This window comes from Gobius niger, assembly GCF_951799975.1.
Source record: "Gobius niger genome assembly, chromosome: 10".
NCBI lineage: Eukaryota > Metazoa > Chordata > Actinopteri > Gobiiformes > Gobiidae > Gobius > Gobius niger.
Window position 1 is genome coordinate 14658522 of NC_136861.1, and position 16066 is coordinate 14674587.

A 16066-nucleotide genomic window follows, 5' to 3' on the forward strand; every position below is an offset into this window, starting at 1 on the left:
TTGTCACTTTTTCACCTCTTTTTTGTCATTTTTTGTGTCACGTTTTCATCTCTTTTTTGTCGCTTTTTTGTCACTTTTTCACCTCTTTTTTGTCATTTTTTGTGTCACTTTTTCATCTCTTTTATGTCACTTTTTTGTCACTTTTTGTCATTTTTCCATCTATTTTGTAATATTTTGTAATTTTTTCATCTCTCTTTTGTCACTTTTTTGTCACTTTGGTCTTGTTTTTGTCGCTCTTTTGTTGCATTTTCATCCTCGTTTTCGTCTCATTTTCGTGGCCATTTTGACACTTTTTTTTCAAGAAGCTTCTAGATTTGGGTAAAGCCAAACTGAAAAAAAATACTGCTCGGTTCAGGTGGGGATTAAGAGGTGAAGGTGCTTGCGATACATTTGTAAATAATGCATTCATTATTTCTAAAACATTTTGCTAACTCAGAGGGAGGCAACGTCAGGCCTGGGAGCCAAAAATGGCCCTCCTCTGGCCTAAACTCCAATCCAGAAGCTTTTAGATTTGGGTAAAGCTGAACTGGAGAAAATGCACTTGGTTAAGGCGGGGGTTAAGAGGTTTATAGTGTGACAAAAACACAGGTAAACCTACTAAACCTATTCTTGCCTGCAACCAATATATTAGATCTACAGTATCAGCCACCATCATCATGTTTTAGCTGAGACAATAGAGACATAAGACTTTGTTTTTTGTCTTAACTATTTCTGCAAGTCTTCCTTTTTCTGCAAAAGTTCCCATCAGTCACAGGATCATTTCACATTTTAGAAAAATTAAACATTTTCCAGAATATTGTTCCAGCATGTTGGGCATCTTCCTTTTTTTATAGATGGATTTTGCTTTACTGTATGAACTCCGAGCGTGCGTGTCTGCTCCCAGCCCAGACTACACGTCCCAACATGCCCCCCTCCCTCTTTATACCCGTACAATGAGCGGAGGCGGGGGCTGGAAACCCTTCCCGGCCAATCACCTCCCACCTGGGGATCTGTTGTCAATGGTAACTGAGGTTTTCAGGCTGGACAGCTGGTAGAGGGTCTGTCGATGCTTTTGCCGGTGGTCACATGGGCTCCCCTTCGACCAATGGGGCGGCTGCTTGCCTTCGATTGGCCGTTGCGGGACTCTGTGTTTTAGCTGCAGCAGGGAGGGAGGGGGGAGGGTAGATGTGTGGAGGGAGGGGTCCGGGCGAGGGGCCAGCTTACACACACAGGGAGCTTGAGAACAAGAAGCGGGAGTCTCCTCTTCTTCTGTGTGTCCTATCAAGAAGGCGTACAAGATCCTGCTAAATAACAACAACTCTTCCCCCCCCCCCCTTTGCACCTTCTCGCACTGTCCCGTTGCTTTTGGGGAGGACGAGGCTGCACAGGAGTGTCTATGTGGATGTGTCAAACTGTCACATTGGGAGAGACGAGGAAGCACCCATGCCTGTTTGGAGAGACAGAGGTTGCGAGGCTGCGATGTGAGGACAGCGGGGGTCACTTTTGCTCCTTTCGCTAAATGGGAATTACTCACAAAGAAAGAAGAAGAAGAAGAAGACACGAGGTAAAGGTCACAGGGGAAGGGACGCGGGGAACATCTAGTGCCATGACCGGGACGAAGAGGAGAGAAGAGGCGAGACTCTGCTAGAATGGACCAGGTAAGGACAGGAGCGCATCATTCGTTTTACTGTCACAGCATCCCCCGGCGGAGAGAGAGCTGGCAAAACTAAACAAGCCATGCTGCTGCTGCCTCCTCTCCCTCGCATGCGGAGTACAGGGTGTGTTTCCCACTGTACCGGCGCTACACTACACTACACTACAGGGTGGGAACAGCCAGGGGGGAGGGGGCAAGGCTGCTGCCACCTCCGGCAAGTGCCTCCCCGAGACGTGACATCGCCCAAACCATCACAGTCGGATTAGAGAGATGTGGCGATAAGGGTGAAGTGAGGTAAAGGTGGCACCGAGGGTTTTTATTGTTTAGAGGCAGAGTCACAGATTGAACCTCGAAGTCATGAGTGAAGGCGGTAGCTCGGATGCAAGGGTGGCATGCAACAGGGCGTCATGCTTTGGCTGCAAGGTGTTTGAGATTGAATAGTTTCTGACAGTTATTGGGGTTAAATTTGCAACTTCAGTCCACAGTGCAGGGTTCAGTCCCAGAGCTTTAACATGTGAGTGAACACTGAGGTATAAACCGATAAACTGAAACAAGAGTCCACGCTTTTAAGGAGATGTCAGTTATTTACTTAATGCTACGATGACATCTGCCGCACCGATGTCGCCCTTCGTGTCTCGACTGAAGGGCTTTTTGGACGGAGGGTTTGACACGCGACAGGGCGTCTGTGGGCTGCGCCGTATTGTCACACTGTGTACTCACTCGTGTCACCTGCACCTCTGTCTGTTTGTGGAGTGAAAGGAAGCCAGGGGAAAGGCAAGGATGTTTAATCTAAAGCCTGTTTGTCCTGAAAATAGTAATAACCCAGGATGAATAGACTGATCATATTGGAGAGAGCTGTATTGTTTAAAAGTCTAATTAGTTGTGATGAAGCAGTTCTAAACCAGGTTTGAAAGGTGGCATTACACGGGAGATAAGTTGATTGCTTTTTTTATTGTTATATGTGCAATATGATCTTAACGCAGATGATGATCTTAAAGGAACAGGCCACCTTTTTTCCATACTGAGATATGTTCTTACCTGAGCTTAGACGAGTTGTACGTACCTGTCTGGTCTTAGTGCCCATGGAAGAGCGTGGTAGCTTCCAACTTCACCCCTGTTTGGAGCCAGAGGAATACATTGGGAGAGGCCAAATGCTTAGTATGTTTTTTATTTAGACGGGGACAGCTAACAACATCTTTGGTCTTTTTGCGTGACCAAGGGCACACAGTTCTTCTATACTGTGATATGTTCTTACCTGAGCTTAGACGAGTTGATACGTACCTGTCTGGTCTTTGTGCCCGTGGAAGAGCGTGGTAGCTTCCAACTTCACCCCCGGTTGGAGCCATAAGAATACATTGGGAGAAGCCAAACGCTAACAACATCTTTGCTCGTTTTCCGCGACTGAGCGCACGCACAATGACCAGACAGGTACGTAACAACTCGTCTAAGCTCAGGCAAGAACATATCTCAGTATGGAAAAACAGTGGCCTGTTCCATTAAATGTGTAGAAAGAGGTTGGCACCATGTCTTATTAACTTAATACAGTTGTAGAAGCTCTCAGTCATATAGGATATAGAAATAGTAGACATCTATATAAATCCATCCCAAGTGTATATCTCAGTATGTATCTCAGTTTGTAAAAACGGAGTCCTGTTCCTTTAAACATCACTCTGTTTCAACAATATGAATCAAAACACTCAAAGAGGTGCAAAGTCAGCTCTGAACTGAACTCACTACATCCATTTCCAAACCCGGTCTTTTATTCCGTTGCAACATGATTTTATTTAAGTAAATCTTGAATCAGCGCTGTTCCAATACCCGTTCTGCTTTGTGATATGACTTGCTTTACATCATGGTAGTCGCTCGGGCTCGATTGGCACCGTAGGTAATGACCCAGTGGGAGTTTGACGAATGGTTTGTCTGACAGACCTCCTCTCCCACGCCTGAGCGTACATATATCCTGCGATGCCCTCACGGAGCAGTGTGCTGCACATTGATTACCTCATTCACCATCTCCTCGGCTGCTCTGATGGGAGGGGCACGTGCAGCAGGTTTTTCAGAGAGTATGGGGAGAGTCCGGTATTTGAACAATAGCTTTGGCAAATTGTCTGATTGTGATTTATGTTTTTGAAATCTAGATTCAGTTCTTAGTTCTCATTTTAAACACATCCAAGGCTTTAACATATGACAGAAGCATGATATATAATGGATATACACGGCCATGTTAATACAAGAATCACATTTGCCAACTCCATTCATAGGATTTCCGACTTGATAGTGATTGTCTTTACAGCCTGATGAGTGATCCAAAAGAGGCACATCTCCTCACCGCGGGTCTAGGTCATTGTGACGTTGGCCCGCCCGCTTTAGCTTGGATGATGTCACCCCATTGCCAGCCAGACAATGTGTTTGTTTGGGTGCGCATGCCTTGGTGCACATGTAAGAGTCAGGGGGAACCTTGGCTTGCGCGTTGTTGTGTGTAGCATGTAGCTGTAAGGTCAGACGCACAAAAGAACAAGCACTCTGTTTGTTGTCTGCTTATCTCATAACCTTATTCCCCCGAATAGGAAGCCCGAGGCCGCGGCACAGAGCGCGCAGTGTGTCGGAGAAATGCGAAGGCCACATGTGTGCGGTTCATGGCCTGAGCGCCGCATAGTTAAGTGCAGTCACGGCCCGACTCTGCGAGGTTGATAAAAAAAACAGCCTTTTTTAGACAGTAATGGGTGTGCAGCATTCATTCACGACAAATTCATTTCATTCAGAGCAAATGCAATCTTTAGGGAATACAACTAGCACTCTCCAATAGTTTATCACGTTTGCTGTGTAAGTGTGAAATTATAGTTTCATGAGCCATAAGGAACACAAAAACAGCACGACTTTTACAAACTTTACTGGTCTATGGAGGAAAATTGCTTACATTACATCAGGAATACAATACATCCAATATTAAAACCATGTACATCCAAAATAACAGAAAAAATGCATTAACCCCTGCTTTAACCAAGTGATTTTCTCCATTTCGGCATTTCAACCTGGATAGACTCAAACAGACAAAAGCTGCGATTATGAAGATTTATTGACATGTTTATTAGTTTTGGCGATCAGACCCCGGCGGTAACATCGATGTATGCATGAAAGTCAGTATGGATGTACAGCCTGGAGTTTGGGGTGTCTTCCTCGGAGCCTGGACACTGGTGGTGGTTTAGGAGACCTGTGAAGATGCAGCAGGGAGAAGCCGTGGACGGGGGGGTGGAGGCGGGTCGCAGCACAGCTGGGAAGTGAACAAACCATGATTGCTGGGGCTTAAAAGCGGGACCGAGGGAAATGATTGGCTGCTACAGAGGTGCGGCTCGTACGCTGATGGCTGAGGTGGAGGTGTGGCCCTCTCTGAAGCGATCATCGGCTGGTAGGTGATGCTGAAATTAGTCTACCAGGTTGAATTAACGCCTAGGCTTCAATACCCAAAACCATGAGGTCCATAGTAAGCCTATAGGCCAGTGTAACACCTCATTTGAAAGACCTACAAAACTGAAACAAATTGATCTTTTTCCTTGCGTTGTTGCTGTGTTGTCATCTCTTTTTTTCACTTTCTTTTTCATCACATTTTGGCCACTTTTTCCATTGCTTTTTTGTCACTTTTTCTTGCTGTTTTGTGGCTTTTCTGTTGCATTTTGGTCTCATTTTCATCACATTTTGTCTCTTTTTCCATCATTTTTTGCCACTTTTACCATTGCTTTTTTGTCACTTTTTTGTTGCCTTTTCATCTTGATTTTCTTCTCGATTTGTCGCTGTTTTGATGCTTTTTTCAAGAAGCTTTTAGATTTGAGTGATGCCAAACTGGAGAAAATGTGCTCAGTTCAGGTGGGGTTAAAGAAGTTCCACTCAGTCACATAGGATATAGGAATAGTAGACATAAGTCCAGTTGAACACCTTGAGGTCAGAGAAGAGAGAAAAATCGTCCTGCAAGGCAACAAAAACCCCAAACAACCCAGTACATATGAAGCTAACCTTCGCCTGTACTCTGCAAAGTACAGAGGGTCAGACATAGGAGGGATCATGGGGGAACGGCATCCGTAAATAATAGGACGTTTGATACAAAACTGTAAAAGACTCTCCAGTTGCTCTCTGCATGAAGGCGTAGACTGGTGTAACTTACAACCTTCTATATCAGAGGAAACAAACACTATTTATACTTGTGCGCAGTGCCGTGAAACGCTGACGCCGCGTGGCCTTGGTGCAGAGCTCGGCCCGGGACGCGGGACGCTCTGATGGATGGAAACATATTGTGACGTAATCGCTCTACAGTCGGACTTCCTGTGAGTCACGTGACGTTAGTTTGTGGCTAAGGAGCTTTTATCTCTTCCGGCTTTTTTTCTTTTTCACTTGTTTACTCCTGAAATGGGTTTGGTTCATGGTAAGAGGGGCTGTAATGAGCTTTTGTGGACAGAAACTAATCTGTGATCAGACTTAGTTTTAGGGAAGTATGCGATGTGCATTTTGAGTCTTTGTTTAATGGTACAAATAATCGCACTGAAGTAATTTTGCACGCTTGTTGTACACATTGACAGCGTACTTGTTAAAAATCCTCACTTTGAGCTTTCTATTAGAACCAGTTACAGCAGTGCTATTCTTTATTTGACCAGGAAAGTCCCATTTGAAGGGCAGTCCTGGTCCTAGAGGGGACCCTATTGTACATGTTTTCAGCGGGAGGGGAAACCAGAGAACTCAGACGAAACCCTACGCAAGAGGAGAATATGCAAACTCCACAAAATCCATCCACCGCCTATAGTAACGTAATAGAGGCAGACTGTGATGTTTAATTTACACTTTTACAAGTACTTTGACAAAGGATTTAATGTTGTGACATCTAAGTGAGCCTTGAACACTGAAGCAACAGATTTGGGATCACTCTCTGCTTACATAGCCTACATATATTTACATTTTTAGACATTGTCATAGATTCTCTATTATAGTTGCCCAGGTGGGTGGAGTTTATGGTTGCTAGGTTACGGAGCAGCAGATAAATAGTTGGGCAGTCTGTGACAGAGGTGGGTTAAAGATGTATTTTGACAGCTAATTCATATTTTTGGTGATTTTTAGTCAGTTATTAGTTTCTGGTGAACACTTTTGTTTGTAACAGTTAGTTACTTACAGTAGTAAATCGTCCACCATTACTTTTCAGATCACTAGACTTTATGACAGATTGAAACTTCATTAAAACTTCTAAACTAAATAAGAGTGTTGGGTGGATGAAGAATTCTAGAAATCAGTTTTGATACAGGCATCTCTCGATTCGCCCATATTTGGTGTTTCAAAACAGTAAAGGGGAAAACAATTTGGAGAAAAATCTAAACTTTCTCTGATTATTCAAAAACTACTAAAACAAATGCTGGATTATGAACCGTTTCCTACTAAATAAAGATACAAAGACATGGAGAGGAGCGAAGTGGTTCAACAGGGTAATACATAGATAACATAAATTATACATAAATAACAGAGAATAACAGAGAATGCGAACATGATGCTACATGTTAGCATCGTGCTAATGCTAACGCTAGCTACGACTGCCATTTTTTTTCCGCCTCTACTGAACAATCCGCCGTGAATAAACATCCATATGGAGCCGATTTAGACTTGAATTTATTTGTATGTGATAAATAAGTTAATATTTCACCAGAGAATAGCTAAAAAACTGTGTCAGAAGATTCTATTTAACCACGCCCCTTCTATGACACGATGCCGTCTGTATCTATACAGTCCTACAATCCTGAACATTGGTCCTTCGAGCCGGATCCTACAATCCGAAATAGACGTGTAAACAAATGGCTTTACCCTCAACTCCCAGTGTTTACTTCATGTTTCAAAGTACACAGAGCATCATTGTCCATAATCTGAGTCCACCTCCTCTTGTTAATATGAGGCAGCATCCCACATGCATCAACACACAACAGCAGAAAAGAAGACAGTGTCCCATACAGGGATAGGGCTGGTTATATAAAAGGCCTTTTCCTTCTCGCTGGTGCCGTCTCATTACTGCAACGCTTCACACTCCTCTCCAGGCATGATACTTTTAATCGGGATGCGTCCGCTCTTATAAGCTCGTAAAACACTGGCCAACTCAATGAAAGTTTGTTAAACATTAGCTCCGGGAGGATTAATTGTTACATTCAGCGCATCTGCGTTTGTGTCATTAGTGCTTTTTCCCCAATCAATAGTAATTAAGGCCTCAGTGGGACAGGAGTTTGTGGCAGCCACTGTCCATTGAACTCTGGCATCTGAAATGGATCGGTCCAAAACACATCCATCACAAACAAGCGGTTTCCTTAAAGCTTTAACGGCCGCAGCGCAATCGGAGAGGAGGACAGTGGGCGTAGTAGCCTTTGAAAGCCAATATCATATGATGTAAATGTCGAGTATAAACCATTTTGTGACAGTTACAGCTACACAATATATCGCCTAATTATTGTTATTGTAGTATTAGGTGACACTATAACCTATAGGCTGTGCAATTAATCAAAATTAAATTACGATTTAGAGTATTACACTAAACTTTACAAAAATAGCATAATGGAGTTCTACATCCTTTGCCCAGGCGCTGCTTTTGTGTCGAAGCGTCTAAAACTCTTCTTCAGGAGCAGATCTCAACAAATACATATTATTTCATGCCGCTGGGATGATTGTTTTTGTTCCTTTCGCATTTGCTGTGCTAATGGAAAATGCTTTGGTCCGACATAAACAAACAGCGCTGTGTGATGATGTCATCAGGCCGCGTGCTTGGTTTGCTTGGGCAGGTGTGAGGGCTGGTGGAGGGATCAGCAGGGGGTAGGTGTGACAGGGCTCTCAATAGAGGTATTAGTTTTGAAATGTGAGCATATTAAGTATGTATTTTATTTTTTTTAATTGTCCAAAAAAGATATTTAGATTAATAAATAAATAAAATGATATATTTTTAAAGGCAACAAATAATCGTGATTTTAATTATTACTATAATGATCGTTTATTATAATGTTTTCTGTAATCGAGCAGCTCTACTCTATCCATCCAGTTGAGGACTTTCATCTGACTGATAGTTGCACAAAAACACATGTACTCAAAAATGTGCAAAATTTCAGTTTTTGTCAACATTTTTTTCCATTTTATCCTCGTTCATGTCCAGTTTTTTTTTTATTCTAAGTTTTATTTTGACACAATTTGTTTAATATCTATGTACTTCTTTGAAATAATTCTGTAAAATAGTGCTGTAATATTTCAGTGACAATATTCAAGACTGTTTTTGAATATCACCTTTTTTCTCTCATACATAGAGTCACAGTACACTGACGATATACAAGTTTATATGAAAGAAAAGCAAAAGCAACCTATTTAGATTTTCTAGTCTATGTTAATGTTCCCTGAAAGAGGCTAGATGCAAGTTGGCCATTTTATACTCACTACTGCCACCTCAGGTCATACGTGTAACTGCACCTTCTACATTAAGCTTGTGCATGACGGCACTTCGGACCCAGAGTAACACCTGTTTGAGTGACAGTGCAGGATTTTAGAGGCAGTTGTGGTGAATAAGTCTGAGCTCATTCTACACATTAGGACATGGCTGGAACATGTAGGGGGAGGAAAATAGATAATTTTAACATTTTTAAACTCCGTATAGTCCCTTTAAGATCAAAGCGCATCTTCTCCACAGAACATTATTTTACAAAATCTTCCCAAGCACTTTTATATTGGATTTTTTGAACTTACAAGTTAACAACTATAAAAGCCAAATGTTGCATTGCACAGAGTAAAACATTTATTTGCACAATCCAACTGCAATACTCCAGTTCAGGGATAGTCAAAACAAGACTAGAGTCTAATGGTGGATCATTCATTGTTTGACAAATCCACATTTGTTGAAGCCCCAAAGGGAATGGAAATATCTGGCTAACATTTTCTCTGCTATGCGTTCCTAATCTTGTTTATATTTCTGCCAGTAAAATCTCCCACGAGGCCATTTTTCAGCAGAAAAGTGCCATGCGTTCTGGCGGTTCTTTCAGCGTCTGAACTATGTGTCTTTAACAGTGCAGCTCCCAGCTCATTGACTTATCTGCTAAACTGTCTGTTTCCCAGAGGCCTGACTGGAAAGGAATGCAGTCAGAATTAGCTCAAAGCTACACAGCACCAAGATATGTTTTTTAAAGTAAAAGTATGTTTTGGGGTTGTGTGATTTTTCAGACAAATATTGATTTTGCAGCCAGACTGATGTTTGAAACCAACATTTATTCAGGAGCAATATTTAAGAGCAAAGCTTGAATATTAACCCCTTACACCCCGCCTTAACAGAGTGCATTTTCTCCAGTTTTACACAAATCTTAAAGCTTCTTGACTGGAGAGTTCACAGCCTACAGGCCAGATAACGCCTCATTTGAAAGCTAAGACCCAAAAAACTGATCTAAACGGATCTTTTTCCTCGCGTTGTTATCATCACTTTTTGTTGTGTTTCAGTGGCTTTTTTTTGTGTTGTCACACTTTTGCCTATTTTTCAACAAATTTTTTGATTTTTTTTCAACAAACTTTTTGATATTTTTTCCCCTTTTTCATCATATTTTTTCCTCTTTTTCATCACATTTTTTCCTCTTTTTCATCACATTTTTGCCTCTTTTTCAGAAGTTTTTCACCTTTTTCATAATTTTTTTTCTCTTTTTAATAAATTTGTTTTCCTCTTTTTCATCATATTTTTTCCTCTTTTTCATCAAATTTTTTCCTCTTTTTCATCATATTTTTTTCTCTTTTTCACCACATTTTTGCCTCTTTTTCACAAGTTTTTCACCTTTTTCATAATTTTTTTTCTCTTTTTAATAAATTTGTTTTCCTCTTTTTCATCGCATTTTTTGCTTTTGCATGCATTTTTTCCCTCTTTTTTTATAACATTTTTGTGTTTTTTTTTTTACTCTTTTGTGGCTTTTTTAATTGTGTTTTTGTCACTTTTCTTCTCGTTTTTGTCGCACTTTTTTTTTTTCAAGAAGCTTTTTGATTTGACTAATACCAAACTGGGGAAAATGTGCTTGGTTCAGGTTGGGGGCTAAGAGCTTAACTGATAAAACACAAAATGCTGCATTTCAGATGAACATGTTTGTCGAGATCTAAACCACAGGATTAGCAGGATTCTAGGACCAATCGACATTTTGTTGTTTGCAGAGATTGATTTACTTCAGGTTCAACACGAATGTTCAAAAACAACAAGTGTGTGCAGACGGTTGGGATAAAAACGGGGGCGAACAGGTGGTCGACTCCAACACCCCACCCCAAAGCCCGTGGACTTAACGCGCCTCAATCTTTACGCACTCTTAGGAATTTCTCACTATTGTCCCCGGTGATAGAAAGTTCAAAAACATCAGCTCGTTCTGGCTATTTTGCATTCAAATCCAAATGCGGGCCCACATATTAAAAGCATATAGCGGCCCTCTCATGCTCGACACTATGGGCCTATGCCTGAGTCACTGTGGCCCCCGTGACCTAATTTTCTACTCTGAAACGGGGGGGAAACAGAAAGGACTTACAATGAAAATTAACCACACCGCAGGAGGCGAAGAGATGTTTTCAAGTGGTATTGCGTGACATGAGCAAAACATGCCACGCCGCGCCCCTCTGGAGACACACGGGACGCTCATGAGGGAGTCCGGGGAGGTTAGCTTAGTTACTACACTGCGTTCCAAATTATTATGCAAATTGGATTTTTGTGTCAAAAAGGTTAAAAAAAAAGCAATAATAATGAAACTCATGGATGGTATCGTGTCTTGGGGCTCTATGAATCACTGACATTAATCTCAGAGACCTGAGATGATTAGTTGTCAGGTTAAGCCCAGTTAAGGGAAAAACTACTGAAAAAGGGTGTTCCACTTTATTATGCAGATCATCATTTTCAAGCAATATGGGAAAGAAAAAGGGTCTTTCTGCTGATGAAAAGTGTGAAATAGTTGAATGCCTTGGTCTAGGTATGAAAACCTTCGATATTTCATGAAATATTAGGCGTAATCATCATACAGATAAGAGATTTGTGGATGATTCGGAGCACACTCCGTTTTGTGCCGATAAAGGCATAATATGGACGGTTTCTGCCAGACAAACACATCAGATTATGAGAACAGATGCTACAAAGCAGCAGACAGGTATTTGAAGCTGCTGGTGCCTCTGGAGTCCCCCAAACATCAAGGTGTAGGACCCTCCAGAGGCTGCAGTTGTGCATAAACCTTCTATCCGGGCCTCCCCTAAATGGTTAATTGAATGCTGATGAACAGAAACGGCTGCAGTGGCTCAGAAATACATGAGGACTCATTTTCAAACAGTCTTGTTCACTGATGAGGCCGTGTAACCCTGGATGGTCAGATCAATGGAGTAGTGAATGGTTGGTGAATGGCCACAATGTCCAAACAAGGCTGTGACGTCAGTAAAGAGGTGGCGGAGTCATGTTTTGGGCCAGAATCATGGTGAGAGAGCTGGTCGGCCCCTTTAGGCCCTTTTAGGCTCCCTGAAGATGTGAAAATGACCTTTGAAAAATATGTGGAGTTTCTGACTGGCCACTGTCTTCTATGCTACAAAAAGAAGAGCCGTGCTTTCCTTAACGAAATCCTCTTCATGCTTGACAACGCACCATGTCCTGCTGTAAACAATACCTCTGTATCACTAGCTGCTATGGGCATAAAAGGAGAGAAACTCATGATGTGGACCCCCTCCTCCCCTGACTTCAACCCTATTGAGAACCTTTGGAGCCTCAACAAAAAAAACTTCTATGAGGGTGGGAGGCAGTTTTCATCCAAACGGCAGCTATGGGAGGCTATTCTAACATCCTGCAAAGAAATCCAAGCAGAAACTGTCCAAAAACTCACAATTTTAATGGATTTAAGAATTTTGAAGCTGCGATCACACAAGGGCTCCTATGTTAAAATATAACTTGACCTGTTAATATTTTTTTGATTGAAATAGCTTTTGATTTCAGTAAGTATGACCTCCTAATGCTACAAATACAACAAATGACCATTTTCAGTTAATTACGAGCTTTAAAATGTATTGAAACGATGAGTTGCATAATAATTTGGAACAGTGGATTTTGAGGTTTTTACTATATTTATTTTTGAAAAAAATACTGTTTTCACTAGGAAATTTTTTCCACCACATTTAAATGATCCTCTACCAGTTAAAGACTTAAAAATTATGCTGACTCTCATTTGAGTTGACAATTTAGAAAATCTTAGATAAATGTCATTTGCATAATAATTTGGAACGCAGTGTACAGGGAAACATGCATCTTGCTGCTTTCACCTGAGCAGCATTTTACAGTATTTCTGATTTTATGGACCATTTGTTTGCTTTCAATTACGGCAGGTGTCAGAAAGGTCCAGTAGAAAGTTTTGAAGTCTTTTTTAATGTATATACAGACGGCATCTCTGGAATCGCCCATATGTGGGACCAATTCTCTGAAGTCCACAGTGCTTTACAGAGCAGTATTTACCTGGAATCAGCTCTCAGTCAGCACACGCAGAGTACAAAATAAATACATATTTAGAAATATGTCTTCACGAGAACTACTGCAGATGACCATGTGAAAATTTGACTTTTCCAGCAATGTTTTTCATTGACACTGTGTTTCACTGTATTTCTGTAGACACCTTCAAGCATTTGTGCAAATATATTTTTTGCAAAGTATGTACAGTCCTTTGAAAGACCCCGGGAAGACTAGCTGCCATTAAACGGGCAGCTAATGGGGATCCTAATAAAACAACAATAACAACAACATGTGGTCATGTTTGAAAACAGTTAAGGGGGAAAACCATTTGGAGAAAAATCTAAACTTTCTCTAAATTAATTATTCAAAAACGCTGAATTCTAAATATAGTTTTCTACTAAATAAAGATACAAAGACATGGGGATGAGCAAAGTGGTTTAACAGCCCATAAACACATAAAAAATGGAGAATGCTAACATGATGCTTCACAATGCTTCATGTTAGTATCGTGCTAATGTTAACGGCAGTTAGCGCTAGCTACATGTGCAGTTTTTCATAGTTCTTTCATAGTTTTTTTTCCGTTTTTCCATAGTTTTTTTTTACGTGTTTCGTCAGATATTTGTCCTTTTTTGTTGTGTTTTCATCACGTGTTTGTCACCTTTTTGTCGCTCTTTAGTCACTTTTTTGTTGTATTATTGTTGCTTCTTTGTCACTTCGTTTTTGTCACTATTTGTGGCCTTTTTTTCATTGCTTTTTTTGTTACGTTTTAGTTGTTCTTGTTGCGTTTTCATCCTCATTTTCATTGCTATAGCGATGCTTTTTTCCCAAGAAGCTTTTAGATATGCGTAAATCCAAACTGGTGAAAATGTGCTCAGTTCATTTTGAGGTTAAGAGGTTAAAACTAGATACAGCTTCTTTTCCATTATTTTTTTAATGTGAAGGACGAGCCAAGGGATGAATGCTCATATGGGAAAAATGTTAATTCATGTCTTTGTTCCATGGTTTTTACCTTTTGGAATTCAAAAGAAGTGTTTAAAGTCCTGCAAAAACTTCATTATGAAGAGTTAGGCCCAGTACAGGAGGCCACATAAAGCACTCGACAGATATGTTATAAAATTAAAGGGGTTCGATGCAGGTTGGCCATTTTATACTCAATACTGCCACCTCAGGTCATACGTGTAACTGCACCGTCTATATTAAGTTTGTGTATGACGGCAATTCGGCCCCAAAGTAACAACCTTTTGAGTGACAGTGCAGGATTTTAGGTGTGGTGAATAGGTCTGGGCTCATTCTACACCTTAGGACATGGCTGGAACATGTAGGGGGAGGAAAATACATATATAGTCCCTTTAAACTGTATCATATTTACACTGATTTTACTACAAGCATCAGGATGAACCAGTTGATTTAGTTTTAGTCTAAATTTAATATATCAGTTTGACTCAACTCTGGAAGCTCCTGCACTTGCAATCAGCACTACACTTTATTGCGCCAACGTCTGAGCTCACATTAGTGAAAAGTGGTGAAAAGTGACTGGAAACTTTATTAGCGCAGTGAAGTCTTGTGTGAAGGGGACGGGTCTGGGGGCCATTATATTGTCAGGCTGCAATAACCCACTGGTACATGAGCAGACAATGCACAGATTGTCTCAAGACCGAATCTGGGACAACCTACTTCTGCAAGTAAACAACTCAAGACCACGGGCTTAATAATAGCAAGTCAGAGCCGCACAAAACGAGAGAGAAATGAGATGTTTGAACAATTCTCCGCGGATATCTCGACAACAATTTTCTTCGGATGAACTTATAATGAGAGGGGTGGTCCTTTCTGAGGGTTTAAAGTTCGACCCGTGTGGTTAGGCCCGTCCTGTCAGCAGCACTTTGCTTGAGAGTGGGTTGAGGGCGGCTAATGGGACTAAACATTTAAGCCTCAGGGTATAGGAGCGACAGGAGGAGAACATTCAATTACAAGGGGCTTCGAACATGACTGCAGTTGGTGGAAATAAAGCTACAATCTCAGCATCCTGTTAAAGGTTAAAATATTGTAGAAAAAGCAGCTTGTGTGGATGATTTATGCATTTGTCTCTCGAGTAAATAGCGATGATTGTTGGAATAAGGTGATTAAACTTGTATAGTGTCTTTTGTTTCCTCTTAATCTAAAAGAAAGTTACATAATGTGTCATTGTTTAGTTCAAGTGTCAGTTACATAATGTGACATCATGGAAGAAAAGTGAAGAATTTTTACTCTTTTCAGCCATTTTCTGGTGCAATACAAACTTATTTATCACATACAAATAAAGTCAAGTCTAAATCGGGTCCATATGGATGTTTATTCACAGCACATTGTTCAGTAGAAGTGAGAAAACGGCAGTCGTAGCCAGCGCTAGCTTGAGTTAGCATTAGCACGTTGCTAACATGTAGCATCATGTTAGCATTCTCCGTTTTTTTTATGTATTTATGGGCTGTTGAACCACTGTGCTCCTCACGTCTTTGTATCTTTAATTTGTAGAAAACTATATTCATAATTCAGCGTTTGTTAAAGTAATTTTTTAATAAATAGAGAAAGTTTAGACTTTTCTCAAAATTGTTTTCCCCCTTAACTGTTTTCAAACATGACCACATATGGGCGATTCCAGAGATGCCGTCTGTATCTATAGGCCAGTGTAACACCTCATTTGAAAGCTAAGACCTGCAAAACTCATCTAAATGGATCTTTTTCCTAGTGTTGTTGCCGGGTTGTCGTCACTTTTTTGCATTTTTGTTATAATTATTTCTCACTTTTCTGTTAGTCTGGTGGCTTTTATGTCACTCTCATTTTCGTAGCTAATTTGACACTTTTTTTCAAGAAGCTTTTAGATTTGGAGAAAGCCAAACTAGAGAAAACTTGCTCAGTTCAGGTGGGGGTTAAGAGGTTAAAGGGGTTCGTAAGTTGTTGGCTATTTAAGGCGAGACACTGCA

At 40.9% G+C, this 16066-nt stretch overlaps 1 protein-coding gene across 1 annotated transcript in view; it reads left to right on the forward strand.

The window, feature by feature from the left end:
• The first annotated feature begins 1238 nt into the window (after nucleotides 1-1238).
• arhgap23a (Rho GTPase activating protein 23a) overlaps nucleotides 1239-16066 on the forward strand; it is a 131605-nt gene continuing 116777 nt past the window's right edge. The window contains exon 1 of the mRNA XM_079564328.1: nucleotides 1239-1637. Within this exon, the coding sequence (XP_079420454.1) occupies nucleotides 1629-1637 (9 nt within the window). The 5' untranslated portion in view covers nucleotides 1239-1628. The remainder of the gene's footprint in view (nucleotides 1638-16066) is intronic.